Consider the following 27,101-nt stretch of genomic DNA (forward strand, 5'->3'; position numbering starts at 1 on the left):
CTGAATCTTATTTGCCTTTGTTAGGCTTGTTTAAAATAGTTATTTGTAGTATCTACCATGCACTGACAGTGAATCAGTAAAATTCTGCATGAATCAGCATGAAGTTTAATACAAGAATATCATTATAAAATATTATTATGAAACGTCTTTGTGTAATGATCCTTGTACATGGAGGCTTTTGTCCATTGTGGGCAGCTAAACAAAATAAAAATAATAAAATAATAGACTTTTCATATACATACATGCATGATGCTGCAAAAGAGCATATGTGAGCTATTCCTTTCTGTACTGTTCAGTTCATCTTATCACCAGTTCCCACAAAGTTATTTACAGTCATTTGTTTGGACCACTGGTGTCTTCTTCCTTGTTTTTTTTCCTTCTCCTATGCCTTCTATAAATGAATGTCTTTAAATATGTGTTGATGTTGTCTTTCTGTAATTAACCATTGTTGTATGAACACCATACTGGCATTTTATGTTAAAATGCCATTCCTTAGTATGGGTACACCTGCTGCAAAGGGAATACTGATAAAGACAAATGGTAGTTTACACCACATAAATTACAGCAAAGAGGTGTAAGCAGCCAGAAAACTTGGTTTTAAAAAGTTTGTATTGCAGTTCAGATGTAACAGAAAATAATTTATAATTTGTTAACCCCTTTGCTTCCAATTATGTGTGTCTATGTACACACATACAAGGTAAACAACTTTGGTGACTTTTTAGACCTAAGGGGTTAAGCTCCAAGAATGTGTGTGTGTGTGTGTGTGTGTGTAGCATAAATTGAGCTCCGAAATGTGCAAACCTTTACCGCACTCTCAAAATTTATATTTCTGTTTTTCTCTGCCAAGCTTTAAAAAACAAGTTTCAATGAAATACAAATGTGCAGAGAGAGACTTTAAATGATTTATTAATTCTTTGATGTTTCATTATAAGAGGTATTATGTTCTTGTTAAATGATCTCATGGTGTTGTAAGCAGGTTGTGACTTGGCATGCTTTTATGAATTGCACCCAGCATGTTAAAAAACATTCTTTTAATTGTTATGTGAAATGTTTGTATATGTGGTTATTATCTGTGAATTCATTGTACATGTATCCAAATGTGTTTTCTATTGTGCTTGATTTTGCTGGCCATTCTTGAATGACTTGGCAATTCAAGAAACAAATGTTCTGTACTGTCGTCTGTAATGCGTATTCTCTTTGATGTGTTTTGTCATAGTCCATCATCCTGTATCCTCTTTTTGCCAACAACGTATCTTTATATGTGTTGGAAACAAATTTATGCAAAGACATATATATCTTAGCAAGCTTTGCTTTACATTTTTAAAATATTAATTTGAGAGCCATTTGTTCAACTTTTAAAATTAATATTATTTGATATAAATCTTTTGCAGTTAATCCACCATCAGACTTGAGTTTTAAAATTATAGATGAGCGTACTGTTCAAATGTCATGGAATAGACCACCTGATGTAATAGAAGGTTACAGGATAACAGTGACACCTGCTGCAACTGGTAAGATTTAGCATTTTTTTTTTGTTTAAAAGTGATTTTGGGGAGGGGGATGCTGTTGCAAAATTTCAAAGACAACATGGGGGGAAGGGAAGAATACAAATTATCAATTATATAAGATGTATATAAAATACAAGTAGTAAATATAATTTTTTTGCAAATCTCCTTATTCTTATCAAAAATCTTTAGCTCATTATTTACTTCCAAAATACTGTATGCATCCGTACTACTGTGAAAAAATTATATATTAAACACATTGTAGAAGTTGTTGTTTGACAAATTCTATAGCATTGATCTTATTGATTTCTATGATTGATTTCTCATTGATTTCTTATGCAGTGGCGATTGCATCCACTAGCTCTCGCCCAGCCCAATTGTTTAGGATGATTCAGTCGAAAACAGCTCTGCCACAGAGCATACCAAATGCTAGGGAATTGGATATTGGCTGTAAGGCATTCACAAGCTATTTTGCGGATAAAGTCTTGGTACTCCGCTGCAACCTCCCTGCCACATTTGAAGCAGTCAGCGAGCTCAAGGCCCATTGCACGTCTTCGATTTCGATCCTGGATCACTTCAGCCCACTCATTATGGAGGAAGTCGACAGACTGCTCGCAGCTGTATGCCCAACCACATGCAGCCTTGACCCATGCCCTTCCTGGCTCATTAAATCTGGCCATGAGGGGTTTCGTGGTGCCCTAAGGGAAATTATCAACAAGTCCCTCTTAGAGGGGCAGTTCCCTGGGGCACTCAAGGAAGTGATGGTCCGCCCTCTCCTGAAAAAAACCATTTTTAGATCCGGGCGAATTGGCCAACTATCGGCCAGTCTCTAATTTGCCCTACTTGGGCAAATTAATTGAGAGGATGGTGGTGATACAGCTGCAGGGCTTTCTGGATGACACTTCCGCATTAGATCCCTTCCAGACCGGCTTTCACCCGGGACACGGGACGGAGACGGAGCTGGTCACTCTGACTGACAACCTCCGGAGACATCTGGATCAGGGCGGGTCGGCGGTACTGCTGTTGTTAGATCTGTCGGCCATGTTTGACATGGTTGACCACCAGTTACTAGTCCACCACTTTGCTGACATGGGGATTCAGGGGCTTGCCCTGCAATGGCTTGCTTCCTTTCTCCAGGGTCGGGGACAAAGGGTGGTGCTAGGGGAACAGCAGTCCAGGAGACACCCGCTTGAGTGCGGTGTGCCTTAAGGGGCAGTCCTGTCCCCAATGTTATTTAACATCTATATGCACCCCCTTGCCCAGATTGCTCGGAGGTATGGGCTGGGATGTCACCAGTATGCTGATGACACCCAGCTGTATCTGATGTTGGGTGGCCAATCGGACTCTGGACCGGAAGACCTGGACCGGGCTTTGCAAGCCATGGCTGGTTGGCTTAGACTGAGTCGGCTGAATCTGAATCCAGCGAAGACTGAGATCCTATGCCTGAGTCGGGGCGGTTCAGGGGTGAGGATCCCACTCCTGACCTTTGGGGGGGCTCCATTGGTGCCAGTGCCGGAGGTTAGGAGCTTGGGAGTGCTCCTGGATCACTCCCTTACTATGGAGGCCCAGGAAGCGGCCACTGCTAAGTCAGCCTTTTACCATCTTAGGCTGATTAGGCAGTTGGTCCCCTTCCTTGATTGCGCCGACCTGGCTACAGTGATCCATGCGATGGTCACCTCGAGACTAGACTACCGTAACACTCTCTACATGGGGCTGCCCTTGTCGGGGATCCGGAAGCTGCAGCTAGTGCAGAATGCCACAGCCAGGCTGTTGATGGGCCTCCCCAGGTGGGAGCACATCCAGCCTGTGCTGAGGACACTGCACTGCCTGCCAATAGCATACCGAATCCGCTTCAAGGTGCTGGTTCTTACCTTTAAAGCCATATATAGCCTGGATCTGACATACCGCCTTTCCCCGTATATACCCCAGAGAGCACTACAGTCTGGGTTTCAAAATTGGTTGACCCTCCCTGGCCCGAGGGAGGCCAGGGTAGCTACTACCAGGGCCGGGGCCTTTTCATTGGCAGTGGAACGAGCTTCTGGAGGAGATCAGGGCCCTGCGGGACCTTTCACAGTTCTGCAGGGCCTGCAAGATGGAGCTCTTCCACCAGGCATTTAATTAGGGGCCGCCACTGCTGTAGAGCCCTGGCCTGCGGTTTTAACATTGAGCTGATGCCACAAGAAATTACGAGCAGAAGAACATCTGAGAACATCTGGGAAGCGGAAATCCATCTTGAAAATGTGCCATCTAAGTTAATTTTAATTGCCACCAGCACTTTGTATTTGTATCTGTTTTATCTGTTGCATTTTAAATAATTGTATGATTTTAAGTTATATTTATGTTTGTATGGAAGCCAACCTGAGCCTGCTCTGTGGGGAGGGCGGGGTATAGATTCAATAAATAAATAAATATAAATTATTTCAATATTTGATGAAAGGTCATCACCACTGGATGTAAACATTCTACATGTATTGTTTTCTTCCCATAGATGCTTATATGCAGTAAGGTTATCCATTAACATCATGGACCTTACTTTCCATGACCCTACCACTCTTGTTGGCTTCTCCACTCAAGAGGCATGCCCTCCTCAGACTTAGCAGCTCCAGCCCCTAGCAGCCACCTTATCCCCAGTTGGTGCCCTTCCAGCCATACCCAAGCTACTCGCTTATTGCCTCAGCTGGGCTTCCTCTTTCACCTCTTAAAGCCACCCTGCCCCTTTCTAGCTTCCCGATACCACACAGACCTTTCTGCTTCCATAACTGTTCCAATAGTATTCTTGCTGTGGTCAACAAATTTTTAAATATATTTTACATGGTTCACTTGTACCCAGTTTGGCATATGCCCGATTAAAGCTAATACAGCCATACCTAAATCCCTATTTTCCAGTATTCTAGTTTCTGTCTTAAAGATATTTGTTCATATTTTTCACCACTAGGCACTCACACCAAGTATGAAAAAGAATGTTTGCCTGCCTTCTGTGTTTCCAATCAAGGTTGGACATTGTGCCTATTGTCAGACATATTCTGGTCTGGAGTATAGTATTTGTAAAACAGTTTCTATCAATTTTCTCTTATACCAGCATTGGTGAAAGTATAAAACATACCTATATGCAGTAGGAAAGAGCAAGAGTCCAGTAGCACCTTAAAGATAAAATTTGTGGCAGGGTATGAGCTTTTGTGAGTCACTGCTCACTTCTTCAGACAGACTGACACATCTACCCATCTTGACAAGTATGCAACTTGTTGCCAAGTGTTTTGGGAATAATAATTAACAGGTCTTCCTTCTATTTTTTCCATAACAATGAGCAGTTTTGTTCAATCACAATTTTTTTTCTTTCCTTTTTTGGTTTTTTTTGGTATTTTTTTGTATCTGTATGTATGTGTGTGTGTGTGAGAGAGAGTGTATGTGCATCTGGAAGTCATAGTGACCTCTGGTGACTGACCCCTTCTGGGGGCCTGGAGGATATTCAGAGAGGTACCTGAATAAAGCCTGCCCCCGCCTCCCACCTCTTGTATTTCTGGGAAGTCTCCCATCCAAGTACTTGCCAGAGACAACCCTGCTTAGCTTCCAAGATCTGATGAGATTGGGCTTGCCTGGGCTATCCAGGTCAGGGCACACAATTTTTATTGAGTTTTTTGTGTGTATCCAAAGCAGTTTGAGAATAGATACTAGGGTCATCTTTAATTTGTCTTAAATTATATCTGATAGCAGGGGTCATTTCGTAGAAAAAGAGGTGCAGGAGCTCATTAGCATAACTCATTAGCATAACTTGTTTGCATATGCCACACCCCCTGTCATTTAAAGATGCCTCCCTCATCTTGCTTTGCTTCCCCAGCCGGCCTGCCAAGGTGGGCCAGCTGGGAAAGCAAAAAAAAAAAGATGGGGAAGCATCTTTAAATAGTATAAGTTTATTGTCTTAGCCATAGGCCGTAACATAATACATCAGGTCATAAAATGGTAACATCTTTAAATACCTCTCCCAGTCAGCCTGACAAGGCGCACTGGTTGGGAAAGCAAAGAGGAGGCTCTTAAAGATGCCTCCCCAACCTTTCTTAGATTCCCCAGCCAGCCCACCTTGGAAGGCTGGCTGGAGAAGCAAAGGAGGGTTGGGGAGGCATCTTTAAAAGCCTCCCCTTCCTTTTCCAGGCGGCCTGCCAAGGCAGGCTGGGGGGGGAAGGAAATAGAGAAGGGTTTTAAAGTTTAAACCCCTTCTCTCTAGGGTCATACCACTGCAGCGGCACAACCTCTCATTGTATCCTATGGCCCCATAGAATACAATGGAGTGATCGTGCTGCTTGGCATGCAGAGGGTCCCAAGTTCAATCCCTGGAATCTCCAGTTAAAAAGAACCAGGCAGTAGGTGATGTGAAAGACCTCAGCCTGAGACCCTGGAGAGCCACTGCCTATCTGAGTAGACAATACTGACCTTAATGGGCCAATGGTCTGATTCAGTATAAGGCAATTTCATGTGTTCATGCATGAGTGTTCCAGTCAGTAATTTAGCTTTGAAAAACAACCACAAGGGAGGTACATTGATTGGGGCTGCAGTCTTGGGAACAGGAAGCTTAACTTTCCTCATAAAGTTCCTTTTCTCTCCAAATATAATGAATACACACACACACACACACGAATCACACAACAAATAGTTATGCATAGTGTTATCAATCACTGCCTGTGCCCAGTGGTAAGCCTTTATGAGGCTCAACTGCTGGCATCGAGAAGTTGTCGTTCACCAGCTCTAGTCTGTAGGCAGTACAATTGCAGTTTACTTTTTAGTAAGCTGTTAATGAACCATAAAACTCCACTCAGCAGTTAGCTGCCAAGCACTAGGCTGTTTAATCTCTCTGTGATGTCAGGGCTGCCAGGTCTCAGGTAGACTGCCCATAACTGTTTGGCCACACACCCATACTGTGTCATCAGGCTGAACTAGCCACTTATTGTTAGGTGTCACTATAGCTTGTGTGCTTTGAACTACCATTATCTGTTTTTAGAAAAGCAGATGACTTTGAGGCTTCTGAAGTCTTTCATGGCATGTAGACAAAAGTCTTTTTACTGGGTTTAAATTAACCCTAGCGTCTTTAGAAATTCTGATTGATGCAGTTATTCTATGTATGTATTCTATGTAGTTATTCTGTGCATGTATTCTATGTATGTTGATTTGCAGACGGACCTACTAGAGAATTTACCCTAGCACCTAGCACTACCCAGACTATATTAAGAGATCTTCTACCTGATACTGAATATCTTGTTACAATAAGTTCATATGATGACACAGAAGAGAGTTTATCTATCTCTGGTCAACTTACAAGTAAGTTCACATAATAAATCAAGACTTCAATAAATCAGGTGTTACCCAACCAATCTGGCATTATCTGACTAAACTTTTTTCCCCACTTCAAAACAAAACTACGGTAAGTATACACTTAAAACATTGAAAATTCAAAAATGTACTTTTGGGGTCTGTGAATGGAATAGCTTGGATCCTGTGGTGAATTTCTAATAATGGAAGGCGGAGTGATGGCTACCATTTTTTGCTGTTTCTGAGGGTTCTCTGTCACCCAGGAGTAGCATTTCAGGGAGCAGTTTGGACTGCAGTGGGAGGGGAGTGACACGGAAGTCCTGTTCTACTGACTGTTAGTCGAAATTTACCACAAGATCCAAGCCAATCTTTTTGTCATATGGCATAGCCAGATGGACAGAGAAAAATGCTGTGTTTGTAATCATTCTATGAGCCTGTCGATTTAACTTGTGTACCTATATCATTCTGTCAAGAAATGTTGCAGGGCATGAGACACTGGGGTAGGAGTCAAAACTGCATTGGGATTAGGGTTGCAAGGCCACAAGCTAGCAACCTCTGAGAGGAATTGGGGGCAGGGCCTAGTCTTTTGGAGTCATGTTGGTATGCTGATGTCACTTGTTGTTACCACAATGGCCTGCCTTGTTATTTGGGGAAGTTAGCTATGCGGCAGGATAGGCCAAAGGGGTATAAGAACCGCACACCACTTGTATACTAAGGTCCAGCACAGTAGGAAAATTCTGGATTTGAAGAGTAAATTAAATAGATTTTATTGAAGTATTTGCCTTATTACAAGCACACTAAACATTCAAAAAGAGCAAGCAATACAGAACTAAGAAAGCAGAGGTGACTGATAGCGAATAGAAGGGTTAGTTACTGGGTAATACCTGTACAGATGTGCAGAAGTCCTTGAAGAGAATAGTGCCAATGGCCAGTGTTATGCACTATGAGGGGGCAGAGAAGGAGAGAGAGAGTGGGGGGTTATGTGTGGACGGATATAGACTTTGGAAAACAATGCTGACCAATAGGAGGTCTTGAGTGGCTTGTCTCAGGTGAGGACAAAAGATTACCTGGGCCAATCCTGGGTCCCAGGGGATTCGGCATCAGGAGAAGCCAGACCTGGATGTGACCAATGACGTTCCAGAGAGGCAGAGTCAGGCTTAACAATAGCCTTGATTAGATTAAGCCAGGTGCTGGGTGGCTAGTTGAATAGATTTTCTGACCATTAATGGTCCAGAAGGCAGTTTGAAAAGGTTCCCAAGTATAGACAAAAGTTGGGAGACGAGTCTCTGATTAGCGTCAGGAAGGATCGCTGAACATTTCAATGTATGATTGGTTTATCTCGGAATCCTGAGGGATGGAGCAGGCAAGAGGTTTGAAGACACAGGATTCTCACATAGACATGGGGTCACACAAAATGGCTAGGTGAAGTTCTGGAGACAGAAAGGGCTATGTGGCAGGTGGTCTTTGAATAGCCTTTAGAAATGCAGATACTTTACCTGGTGGAACTGCCATTGTTTCATATGCATAACTTCTTCTGGGTGGAGGAGAAGATTGAATATGGCCTTGGAGGTCTGCCTTGTGTGAAACCTGAATATGAAATCCCTTTTTGCAGAGTTCTGGCTTGCTCTGTTTCAGAACCAGGAGTGCCTTCCTTGTTCTGGGTTTGTGGGTCTCTGGCTCAGGTTAGAAAATGGGGTGCCCCTGTTGTTAGGGCTACCCTAGGGTAAAGATAGCACCTCTGGGCTACATTGTGGTAAAAACTGGAAGTGATATCTTTAGACACTCTAGTATTTACAGAAACCTCTATGGTATTGCCAGAGTTTTTGTAAAATACTAGAGAGCTCACCATGTCACTTCTGATTTTCATCATTCCCCCTCCCCCATTTCTTATAGTGAGAGGCCTGACATCCCTAGTTGGGATGGAGGAGAAGAACCTGTGGAATAAGGTAGATGAGAATTAACTCAATCCATAAGACATTAACCAACTCAGGACAACGGCCAGCATCTTGCAGCTCTTCATCCTGCATTCTTCCTCAGACAATCAGATGAAAAACTGTTCACATGTTTTCTATTTTCTTCTGAAAGGGGCTGAGAAGCTGCTTTAAAAAAAATAAAAGTTGAAAGTTAAAGGTGCGTGTCTAAAGGGCATTGCCCCACATGCCTCCTTCAAGGTAGCAACTAATTATATGAATCCACCTGAGCTTTGACTTTGCAAGGCTGTTTTCTCTCCACAATGAAGATTTCCCCCCCTATTATCATGTGCTCAGAAATTCTGACTTTTAGGGAAGTATACCTACTATGATGTTACACAGGTGCCCAGTGCATGTTCAGTGATGACAAATGCCATTCTTTAATGGGGAGAAAGTTGTCATGTGAATCTGGCTGTAGAATACTTTCTAGTTTTCCATTAATCTTATGTTTTCTTTTGTTCCAGTTCAAACAGGTGGTTTAATAACAACAGGGGAAAAGAAGCCTGATGAGGTTCAGTTACAAAGTAAGTATTATATAATCAAGATGGTGCCGTACTCTGAAATAAGAAACAGTGTAAAGCACCCTTTCTAGGCAGAAAATTGTACAGAGAGGTATAACAACTTTCCTGCCCTTTTCTTAGCATGTGTCTTCATTGGGCAGTGAAATTGTGTATCATCGCATGTTAATCACTGTAGGAGCTTGTGGTCGAATCTGCATTTGTCTTTCCCACCGGTGTCCCAGGCTTCTGACTCCGTCCTCAAAAAAGCTGTCTACATTTGGTTTTGTTTTCACACCTCAACAGTGCTAGCATACTTTTGCATGTCCACATACGTTTATCACCTTCTCGTGGTGGCTCCACTGTCATTGTGCCTCCCAACTGCTTTAAAAGAATCTTCTCCAAACAACATTCAAACAAGCATAGAGAAAGATGGTGTCACAGCAACATGAAACTGATTTTAAAATGCAAATGCAGATTCGACCTATATCTTCCATTTCTGGTGTTGACTACTAGTTGTTTAATCTTCCTGTTTGCTGTACTCTGTGCTCCTTAAACATGTTGCTTCCCCCTCCCCATCTTTGATCTATCCCTTGGTGTAAAGGTCTCTTCAGTCTAGTGAGCGATGTTTTATTTAGGAGGCCTGCCAATTATTTTGGTTCACGGAAGTTCCCTATCTAGAGCTTGATTCCAACTACAAAGTGCCAACATATAAATTGTCTTTAGATTATATAGGCATATCCTGCATCTTGCTTTTGTACTATAATGTGGCACATTATATATTTTGCATTATTTATATGCAATAGATTAGATTCAAAGAACTGTAAGGGAAACTGGGCTTGTGGAATGCATTTTTCCTACTTATCCCTGTCTTCTGTGCACCTAGAACACCCCAAAAGCTTTTCTTGACAATCAGCATAGATTGCATTGTGTGTGTGGGGGAGAGAGGCTGTAGTTTGAATGTGAAACGGGTAAAAATCAAGGATTTCCAGTGTATGAATGGAAGTGCTTTCTGCTCATGGAAGAACAACTTTGGACGTAACCCATTGTATGTAATATGTGTGTGCATGAAAGAGATAATTAATTGCTGGACTACATAGGTGTAATTTTGTAAAAATTATGTTTCAGAATGTTCAATTAGCGCTGTTACAGATCTAGTCTTTCTTGTGGATGGCTCTTGGAGTGTGGGGAGAAATAACTTCAAATATATACTGGACTTCATTGTTACCCTTGTATCGGCTTTTGACATTGGAGAAGACAAAACAAGAGTTGGAGTTGTCCAGTACAGTTCAGATACAAGGACTGAATTCAACTTAAATCAGTATTTCAAAAGGAGAGATCTCATTGAGGCAATAAAAAGAATACCATACAAAGGAGGCAATACAATGACAGGTACGGACTTTTAGCTGTTTAATAATACAAACAGCATGCTTGCTGTGTTTATTTATCATCTTATATGATTTTACAAGATTAAATTTGATATAAATCTTGACTTAACCATGGATGAGAGAATCATAATCTATTTTATTAATTATAGGTGAAGCTATTGAGTATCTGATTAGGAATACATTCACTGAGTCCGCTGGAGGAAGGAAAGGCTTTCCCAAAGTCGCAGTTGTCATTACGGATGGAAAGTCTCAAGATGAAGTAGAAATTTCTGCAAGAGAACTGCGTGATATAGGAGTTGAAATATTTTCTTTGGGTATGTTGATCAAAAATTGTTACCACACATCTCAGGCAAAAGTTCTAGCTTTGTGTTCTGCTTGCTATAAAAAAACACAACATTTTTTTTTCTAATTCTAGTTAGTTGTATTAGATTTACTTTTCAAAAGCATTACCAGAATTTGGACATATTTTTGACTGTACTGATAGTTTTGAGTGTTTCATAGTAGAAGTGAAAACACAAACACCAAAATATCTTTATTATGATCCCTCTTAATATCTCAGAAAGGTCCCTATAAGCTAAACAGCGATATTTTAACCATTTAAATCTGCCATCTTTCCTGTCTGGCAAAGAGGGAGCTGCATCCTGTTTGACACCAAAATGACTATGCATAGTAGTGTGGAACTAAAAGCCATGTGGGGTGAAGAGGGGAACTGGGTGAAATAAATTGGAAGAGTTGATAGGATCCAACCTACTGCTTTAAACTAGCTGAATAATTTTATTAAAGAAGACTGCTTTGAATACATTAAACTTCCTTATCTTCCATCAGTCCGGTAGTCTACCCAATTTAGTAAGGACTAGCAGTATTTCCAAGATTTCAAGCAAGGGTCTGTTGCAGCCCTGCCACCTGAGATTAGAGTGGATTTGCCTGGGATCCACTGCATGTGAAACATGTGCTCTGCCACTGAACTGTGGTTCTCCTGGAGCCCAGCTGTCTTCATTCTTTACAATTGCCATTAAATCCATACACTTGGATCCACCAAACAGACCTGCTGTAATGGAAAAACAGTTATCTTCTTCTGTATGTGGACACACACATACCATATGTGGCAACTCATTTGATACTGTCAGGTCCCCAGCTAAGTCACTCTCCACACATACTATTGGCAGTGAAATGTTTATTAGAGATATGCTTGCGGTAGGTTCAAGAGCTTTTGTTAGGACTGAAGAAAACCGTGGGAACTTACAGGTTATAGGTAAAAGCATAAAATTCCACATTCACTCACGTCACACCTTCCCTCTAGTGTTTCTGTGGCAACACAGGCAGATATATGGTGCCCTATCTAACCTAGGCATGGCACAAAGATTCACCAAGGTCAGTCCCATGAGAACCAACACTTGGGGCACAACTTCAGGAATAATTATGGCTTCTACTCCCATGTGCTCCACCCCCCCCCCCAGGAATTCAACATGACAAGTGAAGGGGAAGAAAAACAAAACTTAAGGAAATGAAAGTTAAGCCTGAGCTTGACAGATACTGAGATAAGCAGGGAAGCATCCCCTTCTCATGTGATATTGGTGCAGTGAGCAAAGTTCCTCACAGTGCTAATAAGCTGTTAAGCAGAGTGGATTAAGAAAGAAGGGACTCTGCTTCTCAGAAAGCTGTCTTGCTCTTGGTGAGGTTTCACTTAGAAGCTTCTTATATACCTGTCTGATGGGAAAGACAGTGGATGGGTTGAGCCCAAACTAAGCCAGGAATTTCTTTCAGTCTTCTCCTCCCTGCCTCTGAACTCACTGGAGGGGCTGATCCCAAGCCTGAAAAGGTCCAAGACCTCAGCAATATGGATATGCAACAATCTATTGTGTCTGTTATTATTTGGGTCTCACATATTTTTAATATTTTAGGAATCAAAGCTGCAGATGCCAAGGAACTGAAGTTAATTGCATCTCAACCCTCACTGAAACATGTTTTTAATGTGGCTAATTTTGATGGCATTGTGGATGTACAGAATGAAATAATCTCACAAGTATGCTCAGGCGTTGATGAACAATTGGGTGAACTGGTTAGTGGTGAAGAAGGTAAGAAACTTTAAGTTTTCATTGTAACTAAAAAGCATCCCTGTTCAAGTATCCAATTGTGGTGACACCTGTTCTGAGGGAGGAAATGGTTACTGGCTCAGATCTAAAGAGCTAATTCAAGTACCTCAAAGGGTTTGTGCAGACCCAGAAGGGTTTTTGACTTTTTAATAGTTTGAATATGTACAGGTATTAGCCCCCCAAGCCAGTCCAGGGATGGGAGGCAATCCTGTACTTTTCCAGTACATTAAACAACAAACCCAGAGGTAGGCTATACCCTCTCAGGTTTTCAGAACAATATGCCACCAGAACCTCTTTTCACTAGTCCCTGCCTTTCTTAAGGGAGAGATTCCAAACCCTTAATTAGCATCTGGGATTTAACACAATAGCAACTCACTCAGAGATGCACACTCTTACCAAGGTAGCGTATGTGGTCAGGGTTAGCCACCAGATTTAGACTTGGAACTCAGGTAGAACATCAGAGACCATTTAGAAACAAGAATAATGTTTTATTCAGTACAGAGCTTAGCATGGACTACCAGAGTTTACCAAAATAACAAGCCTAAGGCGATTTGCCTTAACTACACAGTAAGATACATATTTACCAAGTTCAGGAACATCCAAACAGTTCAAGATTGTCCATTGTGATAATTCAGTTAGCACCAAGGGATTTTGAGTAGGAATCCCATCTTGTGCAAGCATGCATCCAGTTCACAAAGCCACCCTTTGTCCCTCAAGGGCTGCATTTCAGGTGCAATAAAACAAGCAGAGAGAGCAGGAGCAGAGAGCAAGAGAGCTCACTCCCCTCAGGATCAATCAATTAAACCCCAATCTAGTCATGATTAGCTGTGGCCATCCAGCCAACCACGAGTGGACATGGGTGTGCCCAATTGTTGGTTGTCATAGCTGCAACATAGGATTGGTTAGAAGTTTGGAGGCCCCTCCTGCAGTCAGGTGACCCAGTTTCCTGCTTCTCCATGATGTATGTGACTTTTTGCATGTGAGGCAGAGCCAGGAGCCATCCCTTAGAGGTGTGAAAGAATGTTTGGTTATATGGCATGGTTATAAAGTTTCTCTGGCCAAATGGTTGGCCATTTGGCTTGCGAGAGGAAATAAGACACAGCATGTTATCAGAATGTAATCATAGGAGAAGGCATGGATTACAGAAAGCAGAAAGCAAAATTCCTATACAGAATAGCTGCCCTTAATGCCACTTCACAAAGAGTCTGAGAAACTTTGCTATTTCAAAAATGGTCTATCATGTAACATAGGGAAATACTATTGAACAATCACCATTAAAAACTTGTTTATTCCCATAGAACTAGTCACTTCTTACTTTTGGATCAGGCCTATGAATTATAAATCAGAGAATGCAAACTTTGAATAGGTGTTACTGAGTAGACTCAGGTATAGCTATCGTTGACTACTGAGATCAGTTTGAACTTTTGAAGAGCAATCCCAAGGAGGTCTACTCAGAAGTAAGTCTCATTTTATTCAAAGGTGTTTAGTTCCAGGAAAGTGTTCTTAGAACTGCCACCTTTTATTGCTCTTCAAGATTTAAAAAGATATACTTCTAGCTCTCTCTCTCTCTTTTTTTAAAAAAGGGTGATGCACTTAATTATCTGGAGGTGCCAGTTGCTAAGGGACATTAGTAGTGCCTTAGAAACCTTTTGGTTGTGCAGGCTAAGGCATCTAATGGAAATCTACAGCCCTTAGGGTGTAGTTCTACACTTTTATTTTGCATTGCCTATGACATCACTGTATCATGAACAAAGCGATAAGCATAACTCTGGTCACATGTATCAGCATCCTTTATTCACATCACTCATGTGATGATGTCATAAATGGGTATAGAATAGGCTGGCTAAGAAATACCTTTGCCCAAAATTGTCATTTATTTGATCCAGCATTCAAGTTTGGGATGTGTGTGTGTGTGGGGGGGATGCAACTATGTTTGTTCTAAAAGTCAGATGTCAGTCTGTTTATAACTTCATTCTTGTTTCTAATTTTTCAGTTGTTGAACCTCCATCAAACCTTGTAGCTACACAAGTCTCATCAAGATCTATTAGAATCACTTGGTATCCATCTCCTAGTGAAATAACTGGGTACAAGGTGGAGCTCATTCCAATGATAGCTGGTGCCAAACAATATTCATTGAGTGTAGGACCCCAAACAACTGCTTTTAATGTTAAAGACCTTTCTTCAGAAACAGAATACCAAATACATGTGTATGCAATGAAAGGATTGACTGCCAGTGAACCAGTGACTATAATGGAAAAAACACAGCCAGTAAAAGTTCAAGTGGGTAAGTCACTGATGGGTGAAATTAATGTGCACAATGCTAGTTGAATTGTACAAAAGCGACAGATTACTGGGGAAAATATAATTGAAGCAACAGATAGAAAGTATTAGTTTTTTCACTTTTTAATCTGCAGCTATATGTTTTAGAAAAGTGAATAGAACAGATCTTCTTCGTGGTCGCTGTGCATCACACCCTGGGATATAGTGCGCTTGCGCCGACCCCGATTGGTATTGTAGAAAGCGAAAGGGATTTTCGCGCCTGCTCCCCCGTCACGTGCTGGGCTCAGTGCACATGACTAGGGGAGGGGCACAACCATCCCGCCAGTGCTCTTCTGACCGCCGTGCGGGTAGGACCTTCTACGCCTCGGTCGGTAAAAAGGACTGGCTTCGGCCTCCTTCTCTCCCGTTCTAAAATTTGTAGTTAGCTAGTTTTTAGTTGTAGTTTAGTTAGTTAGGAATTTCTCTCTTTGTCTGTCTGCTTTGGCAAAAGGTTTTTTTCTACCCCCCTCTTTTCCGGCCTATGGACAAATGGTGGGGTTTTTTTGGTGGTGCTGGCAGTAAGATTGCCCCCCCACACGGACACTTCCTTTGTTTATTGTGCCTTGGGGAATCGCACTGAGTTGACTCCTGTGCCCACTGTGCCAAATTCTCCCGGCAAATGAAGAAGAATCAAGCTGCTAGACTTCGTGTGGTGCTACTTGAACAGGCTCTTTCACCTATGATGTCATCACAGGAGACATCGGGACATGCGTCTATGTCGACCCTGGTGTCAGGGTCGATGTCTGAACGGTCTCTGACGCTGAGCTCACCTGATGCTGATCGCTCAGTGCTGAAACGCCCGATCCCGGCTTCGCAGTCCTCAGCCCATACACTCGCGAAAAAAACCCGGGTGGGCAAGGATGATCGGCCTGTCAAGCATAAGAAGGGCTCTTCTACCAAGACTCTGACACCCCTATGCTGGACAGTGGGGTGAATACAGATGCAGCCGCTTCGCTTGACTCCTCAGGCCATGGGCAGCTACAGGGTGTACCGCGTTCATCCTCCTTACGTCCCATCCATCTCACGGACTCTGAGCATGATATGGACCTGACGCAAATCTCCTGGTCTCTGAGTCTTCAGAGTCTACACTCGGACCAGGGAGTGGATAGTGCTCACTTGCCCCAGCAGGACTCTGATGATCGGGATCGATCACCTGGACAGTTCCAACCTCCCTCTTGGGACCGATGCCAGTGGCAATACTTATATGGGGCATACCTGTTCCCTGGTGGCATGCCCTGGCTTCCTCTGCAGCCACCCATAGTTTGGGACTGACAGTCTACTTCATCCAGGTTGTCTCAGTATCGCGAAGTTCCTCTGACACCAGAATTCGCGAAACCGCAACTTTTGGTACTGATGAGCAAGCCGCACAAACCTGCACCATCGATACTGACACATTCCAAGGACAAGTCGGAACCGATACAATTTACACCAATTTGCCTGGCACCATTCTCTGACCCTTCAGAGCACTCTGGCTCCTCTGAGGGTTCCCATTCTGGTGATGAGGATGTTTCTGTTCAACAATCCCTTCCCCAACAGGTGGAGGATGATCTTCCTATCTCTCCGTCGGAGGATGTTAAATCTTATGGAGACTTTGTTAAAAGGATGGCCAACATACTGGCACTTCCGACTATCCAACCTCTACCTGTCGTTACCAACTCCGTCTTTGGCATCATCCAGAGGGACACATCAACTGCGATCACCCTACCCATGACATCTGTCCTTTTACAAACAGCTAAAGCCCCTTGGGCACACCCCGCCTCTGTTCCTATCTCCAACAAAAGGATGGACCATATGTATAAAGTGCAGGAAATGGGAGCTGAATTTTTGTTCATTCATCCTAAGCCTAATTCAGTGATCATCACCTCCTCATCAAAGGGAAAATGCAACCACTCCACCCCATCAGACAAAGAAGGCAGGAAGCTGGACTCTTTCGGCAAGAAATTTTATTCTGCTGGAGCACTGAGCACCAAAGCCTCTAATTACATGGCCTGCATGGGCAGATATCAGTATGCTCTTTGGGAACAAATGTTGGAATTCCTTGCAGCCCTCCCTGAGGACTACAACCGCCAAGCTAGACGCATACAAAAGGAAAGTATGCTAGTGGCTAAACACCAGCTTAATGCGACCAAGCATAGTTTAGACATGGCATCTAAGACCCTCACTTCTGCTGTTGCTCTACAACGCCATGCTTGGATACGTGCCACAGCCTTGCAGCAGGACATTAAATCAATCATTGAAGATCTTCCCTTTGAGGGTGATGGGCTCTTCAGCACTACAACTGATTCCGTCCTCCAGAACCTTGACAAAAGTCTTAAAATGTCCCGCAATCTGGGAGTCATGACGACCTCTAGGCAATCTAGAGGAAAGTCCTGGAATAAATCCTCTCCCGTACCACAGTGGCAGAGGTCTCCTGGCAGTTCTTCCCATCCCTATGGAAACAAGACCAAATTCGCAGCAGCATCACAACCTAGGGCCAAGCCCCAGAAAACCCCCAAATAGAGCTTTTGACTCCAATCTTCCCACCCGCCTTTCCCCTTACCTGTATGCTTGGCATCGGATAACATCGGATCGGTGGGTCCTCTTTGTGATCCGGGAGGGATAGAGTTCATGCAAGTTCCCAACAGCTTCATCCTCACTCCATCGTCACCTCCGCTTTTGGACGAGATAAAAAACCTCCTTCACAAGGATGCTATAGAACCAGTTCCAGTGCTGCAACAACACCTTGGTTTCTATTCTCGTTACTTTACCATTATCATGGATCTCAGAAACCTGAACCAATACATTGTTTACAAAAAAATTCGCATGGCAACTCTACAGTCTAGCCTTCCCCTTTTAGAGAGGGGAGTCTGGATGGTAACCCTGGACTTGCAGGACACCTATTTCCATGTGTCTATCCATCCGTCCCACAGGATGTTCCTCTGTTTTGCGGTCGGCAATGACCACTTTCAGTACAACACTCTCCCCTTTGGGCTCTCTACTGCGCCTTGCGTTTTCACCAAGGTAATGGTGGTCATTGTGGCTCACCTTTGGCTGTAGGGCGTACAAATTTTCCCGTACATCGACGATTGGTTGTTGATTGCGGAGACCGAGACAACCTTGCTCTAACACATTACCTTAACCCTCAACACCCTATCAACCCTGGGATTGTGGTTAAATCTAAAGAAGTCGATGCTCACCCTCTCCACTCGGGTGCAATTCATCGGCGCAATCCTAGATTCGATACTCTGCGGGGCTTTCCTCCCCCCCAAAAGGGTAGAGGACATCATAGCCCTCATTGGCCTCTTCAGAAAACAACAGACGGCTTCAGCAAAGCAGATACAACATTTGTTAGGGCTCATGGCTGCAATTATGTTGGTCCTGGTCTTTGTCAGACTTTGAATGAGACCACTCCAACTTTGGTTTATTCAAAAATTCCACCCCCAGTATCAACCTCAGTCCCTACGCTTCACTCTTCCGGGACATGTCCTAACCTCTCTCCTTTGGTGGGAAGACAGGCAGAATCTATTGAAGGGAGCTCCATTCCACTGTCCAGACCCGGTAGTCACCCTGACCTTGGACGCATCTCTCTGGGGCTGGGAAGCGTATCTTCAAGGCCTGTGTGTGGGGGTGCAGTGGGACCCTCGAGTGACACATCACCACATCAACTTTCTGGAGTTACTAGCCATTCTAGTACGCGTTAAGATCCTTCCGTCACCTAGTGACCCACCAGGTAGTTGCGGTTCTCACCGACAACACCACGGCACTCTGTTATCTCAACCGTCAGGGTGGGACGGTGTCCAGGAATCTCTGTCAGCTAGCCACAGAAATTTGGAACGAGTACCAGTCATGGGGCACGTTTCTAGTTGTGGCCCATCTACCAGGAACCCTCAATGTGCAGGCAGACTTCCTGAGCAAAGGAGGTGCGTCATGGCATGAGTGGGAGAGCAATTGGTCATATCTATCCCCATTTTCCAGAAGTGGGGCCATCCAGATGTCGATGCATTTGCGACGCGCGAAAACAAGAAGTGTCGCCTGTTTTGCTCCAGAGCAGGAGGAGATCCGCTCTCTCTCCGGGACAGTCTCCTTTATCCATGGACTCACAGATACCTGTTCCTTTTCCCACCTTTTCCTCTACTCACCAAGGTAATAGTCAAAATATTACGGGAAAGACCGAATTGCATCCTCATAATCCCATGGTGACCCAGACAGCACTGGTTCCCCATTCTCCTGCACATCTCCAAGGGCTCCTTCCTTCATTTTCCACCGGTGCCAGATCTCCTTCTGGCACAGGACAGTCAGGTGCTGCATAATGACGTACCGCATCTGAACTGACAGCATGGAGGATTCTTTGGAAGCACTCAGAGTCCGAATAGACTTTGTGCTCTCTAATTGTCGTAAGCCTTCTACTAGGGCTTCTTATGCTGGGTAGTGGAAGACCTTCCTGTCTTACCTACATCTGTTGGGGCTATCCCCTCCCCCCACTGATCTAGTTACAGTGTTTTGGTTTTTGTTATCACGTTTGGATTTGGGCCTCAGTTTTTCTTTGTTGTGGGTGCACTTGGCAGCCATCTCAGCTAATCACCCTGAGGTGGACGGACATTCTGTCTTCTCGCACCCGAGGACCAAGCAGTTCTTGAAAGGGCTCAGGCACTTGGTTTCCCCAGCCCTTTGCTGGCTTGGGATCTCCCCTTGGTACTTACCAAGTTAATGGGCAGAGCTTTTGAGCCCATGGCTACCTGTAACTTACAACTCCTCTCCTGGAAGACTACCTTCCTGGTAGCAATTACCTCAGCCAGGAGGGTGAGTGAATTGTCAGCACTCAGGTGTGACTCTCCGTACATGACGTTTCATAATGATGGTGTTACCCTGGCCCCAGATGTCTCTTCTCTGCCCAAAGTAGTTTCGGAGTTCCATCTCCGAGTGGACATTGTTCTCCCTGTGTTCTTCCCAATGCCTCACTCCCTAGACGTCAAGAGGGCTTTGCTCTTCTACTTGGACAGAACACGGCCTTTCAGAAAGTCCCCAGCTCTGTTCGTCTCTCATGCGTTACCTTCACAGGGGAAGAAGTTATCCTCTCAGTGTCTATCCAAATGGATCGTGGAGACGACCAAACTCGGCTATCTGCTCGCTAAGAAGCCGCTCCCGGGTCCGCTACAAGCACATTTCACCTGGGCTATTGCGACCTCTAAGCTGAGTTAGTAGGAGCCAGCTCACAGTTTTTTAGCCTCCGGCTCACACATTTTTGTCTTAGCTTAGGGAGGATGGCTCCAGAGCAGACTAATTTATGCAGTAGCCAAATCACTTGCTCACAACTTCAATGCCGGTAGCTCACAAAGTAGAATCTTTGCTCACAGGACTCCACACCTTAGAGGGAGCATTGATTGCGACATCCACGGCCTTCCTGCGAGGTGCATCACTTGGTGACATCTGCAATGCGGCAACCTGGGCTACTCCTCACACATTTGTGAAGCACTACACCCTAGACATTCGTCTTCATGAGTGTATGATGGTGGTACGGGCTATGTTGCGAGCGGTGCATGTCTAAGACCTTCAGCACCCTCCTCCAGGTCGGTGGTTATTGGTTTCTAGTCTCCCAGGGTGTGATGCACAGAGACCACAGTTGCTTACCTGTAACTGATGTTCTTCGAGTGGTCATCTGTGTATTCATACCACCTGCCCTCCTTCCCCTTTGCTTTCGGTCCTTTCCTTTTACTTTGTGACTGAGGGCAGCGGTCAGAAGGAACTGGCGGGATGTTCGTGCCCCTCCCCTAGTCATGTGCATTGAGCTCGGCATGTGATGGGGGAGTGGGTGAGAAAATCCCTTTAGCTTTCTACAATACCGATCGGGGTTGGCGCAGGCGCACTATATCCCAGGGTGTGAATGCACAGATGACCACTCGAAGATCATCAGTTACAGGTAAGCAACCTATTTTTTTGGGCCTCTTGATGTTTTGTAAGCTAAAATAAGTATTGTAATCCAAAAGACTTCTGCTGACCTCTCTAAAAAGATACAGGGCTGCATCCAGACATGTTACTGTGCAGGCAGAAGGTACTTCCACTTGCCTAAATAGGATCTGCCATTGGAGGTTCTATCTTCCAGCTCCCTCCACCCATCCCATGTCCAAGACTGTCCTCTGATCCTCTGGAGTGGCTTTCTTAGGAGTGGGGGTGGGGGGGTTGTAGCAGAAAGGGGAAGGCAACAAAGTCTTATCTAGTACGTTTGTATTCTGTCCTTTCTCAAAGGGCCCTCTGTTCCCCCCTCTGTTTTATTGTAACAACAATTGTGTGAGGTAGGTTAGACTGAGGGAAAAGGACCGTTAGAAGGTCATCCAGTGGGCTGAGCAAGGTCCTGTTGGATGAGGTGGCTTTCCCAGGAACATGAATTCTGTCACTGCTTCCATGAATTCCCCTTCTATTTGCCAAGGAGTGATGGGGCCAGATGCCATGATCTTAGTTTTTTTTATGTTGAGTTTCAAGCCAACTTTTGCGCTCTCCTCTTTCACCCTCAGCGCGAGGCTCTTTAGGTCATGGTTCTCTGTATCCCCCAACAGCTGAAAGAAATAAAATGAGGAAATAATAATTTACTTGACAGCGATAGCCAGGATGTAGCAGCAGAAGAATAACATGATATATAGTTGGAGGCATCACAAATGCCTAAACTGAAACTTTTAGAAGGATGATAGCATATTATTTTGTTGTTGTTCAGTTGCATGGTCGAGTCTGACTCTTCACGACCCCATGGACGATATCACGCCAGCCCTCCTGTCTTCTGCTGTCCTCTGAAGTTTGCTTAATTTCATGTTCGTTGCATTGATAACACTGTCTAACTATCTCATCCTTTGCTGTCTCCTTCTTTTACCTTCAATCTTTCTCAGCATCAGAGTCTTCTCCAGTGAGTGCTTCCTTCTCATTTGGTGGCCAAAGTATTTGAGCTTCATCTTCAGTATCTGGCCTTCCCAGGGGTCTTTTCGTAGAAAAAGAGCTGTAGGAGCTCATTAGCATACGGTATGCTAATGAGCTACTAGGCTATTAGCACATGCCACGCCCCCTGGCATCACCTGAGGTGATGTTGGAAGAGGAAGTAAAGGGGGGGGGAAGGCATCTTCAAGAGCCTCCCCTTCCCTTCCCCAGCTGGCCTGCGGGGGGGGAGTGAAGAGAGAAGGGATTTAAAGTTTAAACACCTTCTCACTAGAGTTGGGCCACAGAAGGAGGAAAGAGGGAAGGAAAGAGAGAGAGTACAGAGAAGGAAAGAAGGAAGAAAAGAACGAAGGAAAGAGGGGATAAAAAGAGAGAGGAGAGGAGAGAGGAGAAGAAGGCGGGAAAGAAAGAAAGAGAGAAAGGAAGAAGGAGGGAAAGAGGAAAAGGAGAGAAGGAAAGGAGGGAATGAAAGAGAGAAGGAAAGGAGGAAAAGAGCAAGGAATGGCAAAGAGATGGCGGGAGGGAGGCTCTCCCCCCCACAAGCCCCTGCCACCCCCGCAGATCCCTTACTTCTTTGGTGCCGGTGGCAGGGCTCACCAGACCTCCCCCGAGCTGCAGTGCTTCTGTGCGGGCCCGGGGACCTGGCTGCGGGGCTCTCCGGGCCTCCCTCCGGCCACAGCGCTTTAGCGCAGGCCTGGGGAACCCAACAGCCGGGCACTCTGGGCCTCCCCCCGGCCCCAGCACTTCTACGCAGGCCCAGGGGACCCGGCTGTGGGGCTCTCCGCGCCTTTCCCTGGCCACAGCGCTTCTGCGCTGACCCAGGGGACCCGGTTGCGGGGCTCTCTGCACCTCCCCCTGGCCCCAGTGCTTCGGCGCGGGGAGCTGGGGGCAGGGCTTGCTGCCGCCACCATTTGCGCTGGCTCCTGGGCTGCCGGAGTGGTGCTCTGGCGCCCTCTGGCCCCAAAAAACCCCTGGGCCTTCCAGGAAACAGTCAGGATTGTTTTCTTTTAGGATTGACTGATTTGATCTCCTTGCAGTCCAAGGGACTCTCAAGAGTCTTCTCCAGCACTGTAATTTGAAAGCATCTATTCTTCAGCACTCAGCCTTCCTTATGGTCCAGCTCTTGCAGCCATACATGATTACTGGGAGTTCCATTGCTTTGACCATACGGACATTTGTTGGCAGGGTGATGTCTCTACTTTTTATTATGCTGTCTAGGTTTGCCATAGCTTTCCTCCCAAGGAACAGGCATCTTTTAATTTCACAGCTACAGTCACCATCTGCAGTGATCTTGGATCCCAGGAACATGAATTCTGTCACTACTTCCATGAATTCCCCTTCTATTTGCCAAGGAGTGATGAGGCTAGATGCCATGATCTTAGTTTTTTTAATGTTGAGTTTCAAGCCAACTTTTGCGCTCTCCTCTTTCACCGTCAGCACGAGGCTCTTTAGGTCCTCTTCACTTTCTGCCATTAGAGTGGTATCGTCTGCATATCTGAGGCTGTTGATGTTTTTCGTGGCAATCTTAATTCCGGCTTGTGATTCATCCAGGCTGGCATTTCACATTATGTACTCAGCATATAAATTAAATAAGCAGGGTGACAATATACATCCTGGTTGTACTCCTTTTCCTATGCTAAACCAATCTGTTGTTCCATATCTGGTTCGAACTTTTTGACCGTTATACAGGTGTCTCAGGAAACATGTGAGGTGGTCTGGTACTCCCATCTCTTGAAGGACTTGCCACAATTTGTTGTTGCCCACACAATCAAAGGCTTTAGCATAGTCAGTGCAGCAGAAGTAGATGTTTTTCTGGTACTACCGTGCTTTCTCCATAATCCAGCAAATGTTGGCAATTTGATCTCCCGTTCCTCCACCTCTTCGAAACCCAATTTGTACTTCTGGCAGTTCCCTATCCACATGCTGCTGAAGCCTAGCTTGTAGGATCTTGAGCATCTTGAGCATGACCTTGCTAGCATGTGAAATGAGTGCAATTGTGCGATAGTTTGATCATTCCTTGGCATTGCCCTTCTTTGGGATTGGAATGTAAACTGTCCTTTTCCAATGGTGTGGCCACTGTTGTGTTTCCCAAATTTGCTGGCATATGGAGTGCAGCACTTTAACAGCATCATCTTTTAAGACTTTGAATAGCTCAGCTGGGATACCATCACCTCCGCTAACTTTGTTGTTAGTAATGCTTTCTAAGGCCCATTTGAATTCGCACTCCAGGATGTCTGGCTCGAGGTCAGTGATCATACTGTCGTGGTTGTCATGGACATTGAGGTCCTTCTTGTATAGTTGTTCTGTGTATTCTTGCCATCTCTTCCTAATCTTTTCTGCTTCTGGTAGGTTCCTACCATTTTTGTCCTTTATCATGACCAGATTTGCACAGAACGTTCCGTTGATTTCTCCAATTTTCTTGACGAGATCTGTAGTCCTTCTCATTCTTCCCATTCTATTGTTTTCCTCTATTACTTTGCATTGTTCATTCAGTCCTGGAGGCCTCACTTCAAAAAGGATGTGGACAGAATGGAGCAGGTGCAGAGGAGAATGATGAGGATGATCGGCGGCCTGAAGACCAAGCCCTATGAGGAAAGGCTGAGGGACTTGGGAATGTTCTGTCTGGAGAAGAGGAGATTGAGGACATGATTGCTCTCTTTAAGTATTTGAATGGGTGTCACTTAGAAAAGGCCAGGGACCTGTTCCTGTTGGCAGCAGGGGATAGGACTTGCAATAATGAGTTTAAAATACAGGCGGAAAGATACTGGATGGATATTAGGAAAACCTTTTTTACAGTAAGAGTTGTACAACAGTGGAATCAGCTGCCTAGGGAGGTGGTGAGCTCTCCCTTACTGGCAGTCTTTAAGCAGTGGCTGGACAAACACTCGTCAGGGATGCTCTAGGTTGATCCTTCACTGAGCAGGGGGTTGGACTAGATGGCCTGTACGGCCCCTTCCAACTCTGTGATTCTATGGATTTTTGTGAAAAAGATGGACAGAATAAGGGAGAATTGCAAATCCATTTTTCTTGAATATAGAATGTTTTTTAAAGTTGATATTGTGTAATATGTATTTTAAACGATTCATTAAAATAAGAGTTTAGATACTTTTGAGATATTATTTTCTGTAATTTCCACTTACAACGATGGTGATGATTACAGAAGAAAGGAATCTGTATATTATGATCCAGTTCACACAGTTTTTGTAGTGGCTTTTTACGGGCATGATTGGGAAGTATAAGGATATGAGCAATCCCACCATGATTACAATATGCCAAGTAATTTGGCCATATATGTTCACTTGGAAAAACTGAGGGAAGGATTGCACAAAATATTCATGTACACAGCAACTTCACATATTTTGTTAACAAAAGTGGTGCTACTAGATGTTCATAGTACCACCACTTCCTCAGTATGTCTATCAATGTACTAATTTGGTAAGCTATTATTAGTATTATAAGTTAACACTAGAATTTGTGATCATCTAATAAAATCTGTTGGTGCTAGATTCAGGCAAGAAAAGAGTATCTCCAATGTGTAAATTATCTTATAGAACTTGCTGCCATGAGAAATTTTAGAAGAGCTTAGATGGTTTTTAAAAAGCATTAGACAAATCAAGGGATGTATAAGTCTCTGAGCTGCATTTAGCCATGGCAATTAAGTGGCACCCCTTTCTTCAGAAACAGTGTACCTCTTAACTCTAAGTGATTTGGGCAAACAAAGCAGGGACACTTTTGTTTCCCCTGCTGCTTGTGGGCTTTATGAGAGCCTCTAGCTACCTGCTGTTGGAAGCTTGAATATGTGGACACTTGAACAGACCCATTTCGTTTTTATGAATCTTATAAGCTCCTATATAGCTGATCTAGCACAACTGGAGAACATAAGAAGAGCTCAGCTGTATCAGATCCGTGGTCATGGTCCATCTAGTCCAGCATCCTGTCTCACACAGTGGCTTACCAATTCCTCTGGAGGGCCAACAACAGGGCATGGAGGCTGAGTCTTTCTCCTGATGTTGCCTCCTGGCTCAGGTATTCAGAGGTTTAGTGCCTCTGAATGTGGAGGTTCCCCTCAGTCACTATGGCTAGTAGCCACTGAAAGTCCTATCCTCCATGTATTTCTAACCCCCTTTTAAAGCTGTTTATTCCTGTAGCCATCACTACGACGTCTGGCAGCAAATTCCACATTTTAATCACTCTCTGTGTGAAGAAGTATTTCCTTTTGTCCATCCTGAACATACTGTTCCTGAATATACTGTCCCTGAATATACTGTCATTGGATAACCTCTTCTATTTGGGGCGAGGGAGAAAGATATCTCTTTGTCAACTCTCTCCATCGCATTCATAATTTTATAAACCTCTATCATGTCCCCCCTTAATCATCTCTTTTCTAAACTGAAAACAAAAAATAGTTTTTGCTAGAAGGGTCACATTTAGTAGTTTGGAAGTGAGAACATTTGATCTGCGATTTTAGAAATGCACAAAATGCCAATTAGTAGGAGATATTTTATGTAGGTATGATGTAGTATAGTGTCTAAGAGCCTGATAATGCGATTGTAAGCAGTTGTACTCAGAATAGTATATTGAAGTCCATTGAAGTAGGCTTAGAAGGGTGCAACTCTGTATGTGATAACACTGTGAGCTATGAATTGCGGTATCTACAATTCAGATCTCTCCTGTGCCATGAACTTGATAAGCAAACCACTATATATACCTTGAAGACCCTATTTGGGTGGGAAAGAAGCATAGAAATGTTTTAAATAAATGAATATTTATTTCCGTTTCAGCCCATCCCTGTATCTCACCCTCACAATCTTATATTAATAATGATGATACAAAATACTTTCAGCATCCTAAAGTATGAATACTAAATATTATTCCTTCCTTTTTACAGAATGCTCACGTGGTGTGGATGTAAAAGCTGACATAGTGCTTTTGGTTGATGGCTCCTACAGCATTGGCATTGCCAATTTTGTTAAAGTAAGAGCATTTTTGGAAGTGTTAGTGAAAAGCTTTGAGATCTCACCTGAAAAAGTCCAGATAAGCCTTGTTCAGTATAGCAGAGACCCTCATACGGAGTTCACATTGAATAGATACAACAGAATTGAAGATATAATTCAGGCTATTAAAATGTTTCCCT

The 27,101-nt window shown here is 44.0% G+C and overlaps 1 protein-coding gene across 1 annotated transcript in view; it reads left to right on the forward strand.

Annotated features, from left to right (window-relative positions):
- Positions 1-27,101, forward strand: part of COL12A1 (collagen, type XII, alpha 1) — a 237,313-nt gene that overhangs the window by 14,103 nt on the left and 196,109 nt on the right. The window contains 9 exon segments of the mRNA XM_015409542.1: positions 1,392-1,511; positions 6,669-6,812; positions 9,238-9,297; positions 10,399-10,662; positions 10,808-10,972; positions 12,560-12,733; positions 14,745-15,035; positions 26,856-27,088; positions 27,090-27,101. The exon segment at positions 27,090-27,101 is cut by the window's right edge and continues 358 nt beyond it. Coding sequence (XP_015265028.1) covers positions 1,392-1,511; positions 6,669-6,812; positions 9,238-9,297; positions 10,399-10,662; positions 10,808-10,972; positions 12,560-12,733; positions 14,745-15,035; positions 26,856-27,088; positions 27,090-27,101 — 1,463 coding nt within the window.

This window comes from Gekko japonicus, unplaced genomic scaffold (genome assembly GCF_001447785.1).
Source record: "Gekko japonicus isolate JY-2015 unplaced genomic scaffold, Gekko_japonicus_V1.1 scaffold1213, whole genome shotgun sequence".
Lineage (NCBI taxonomy): Eukaryota > Metazoa > Chordata > Lepidosauria > Squamata > Gekkonidae > Gekko > Gekko japonicus.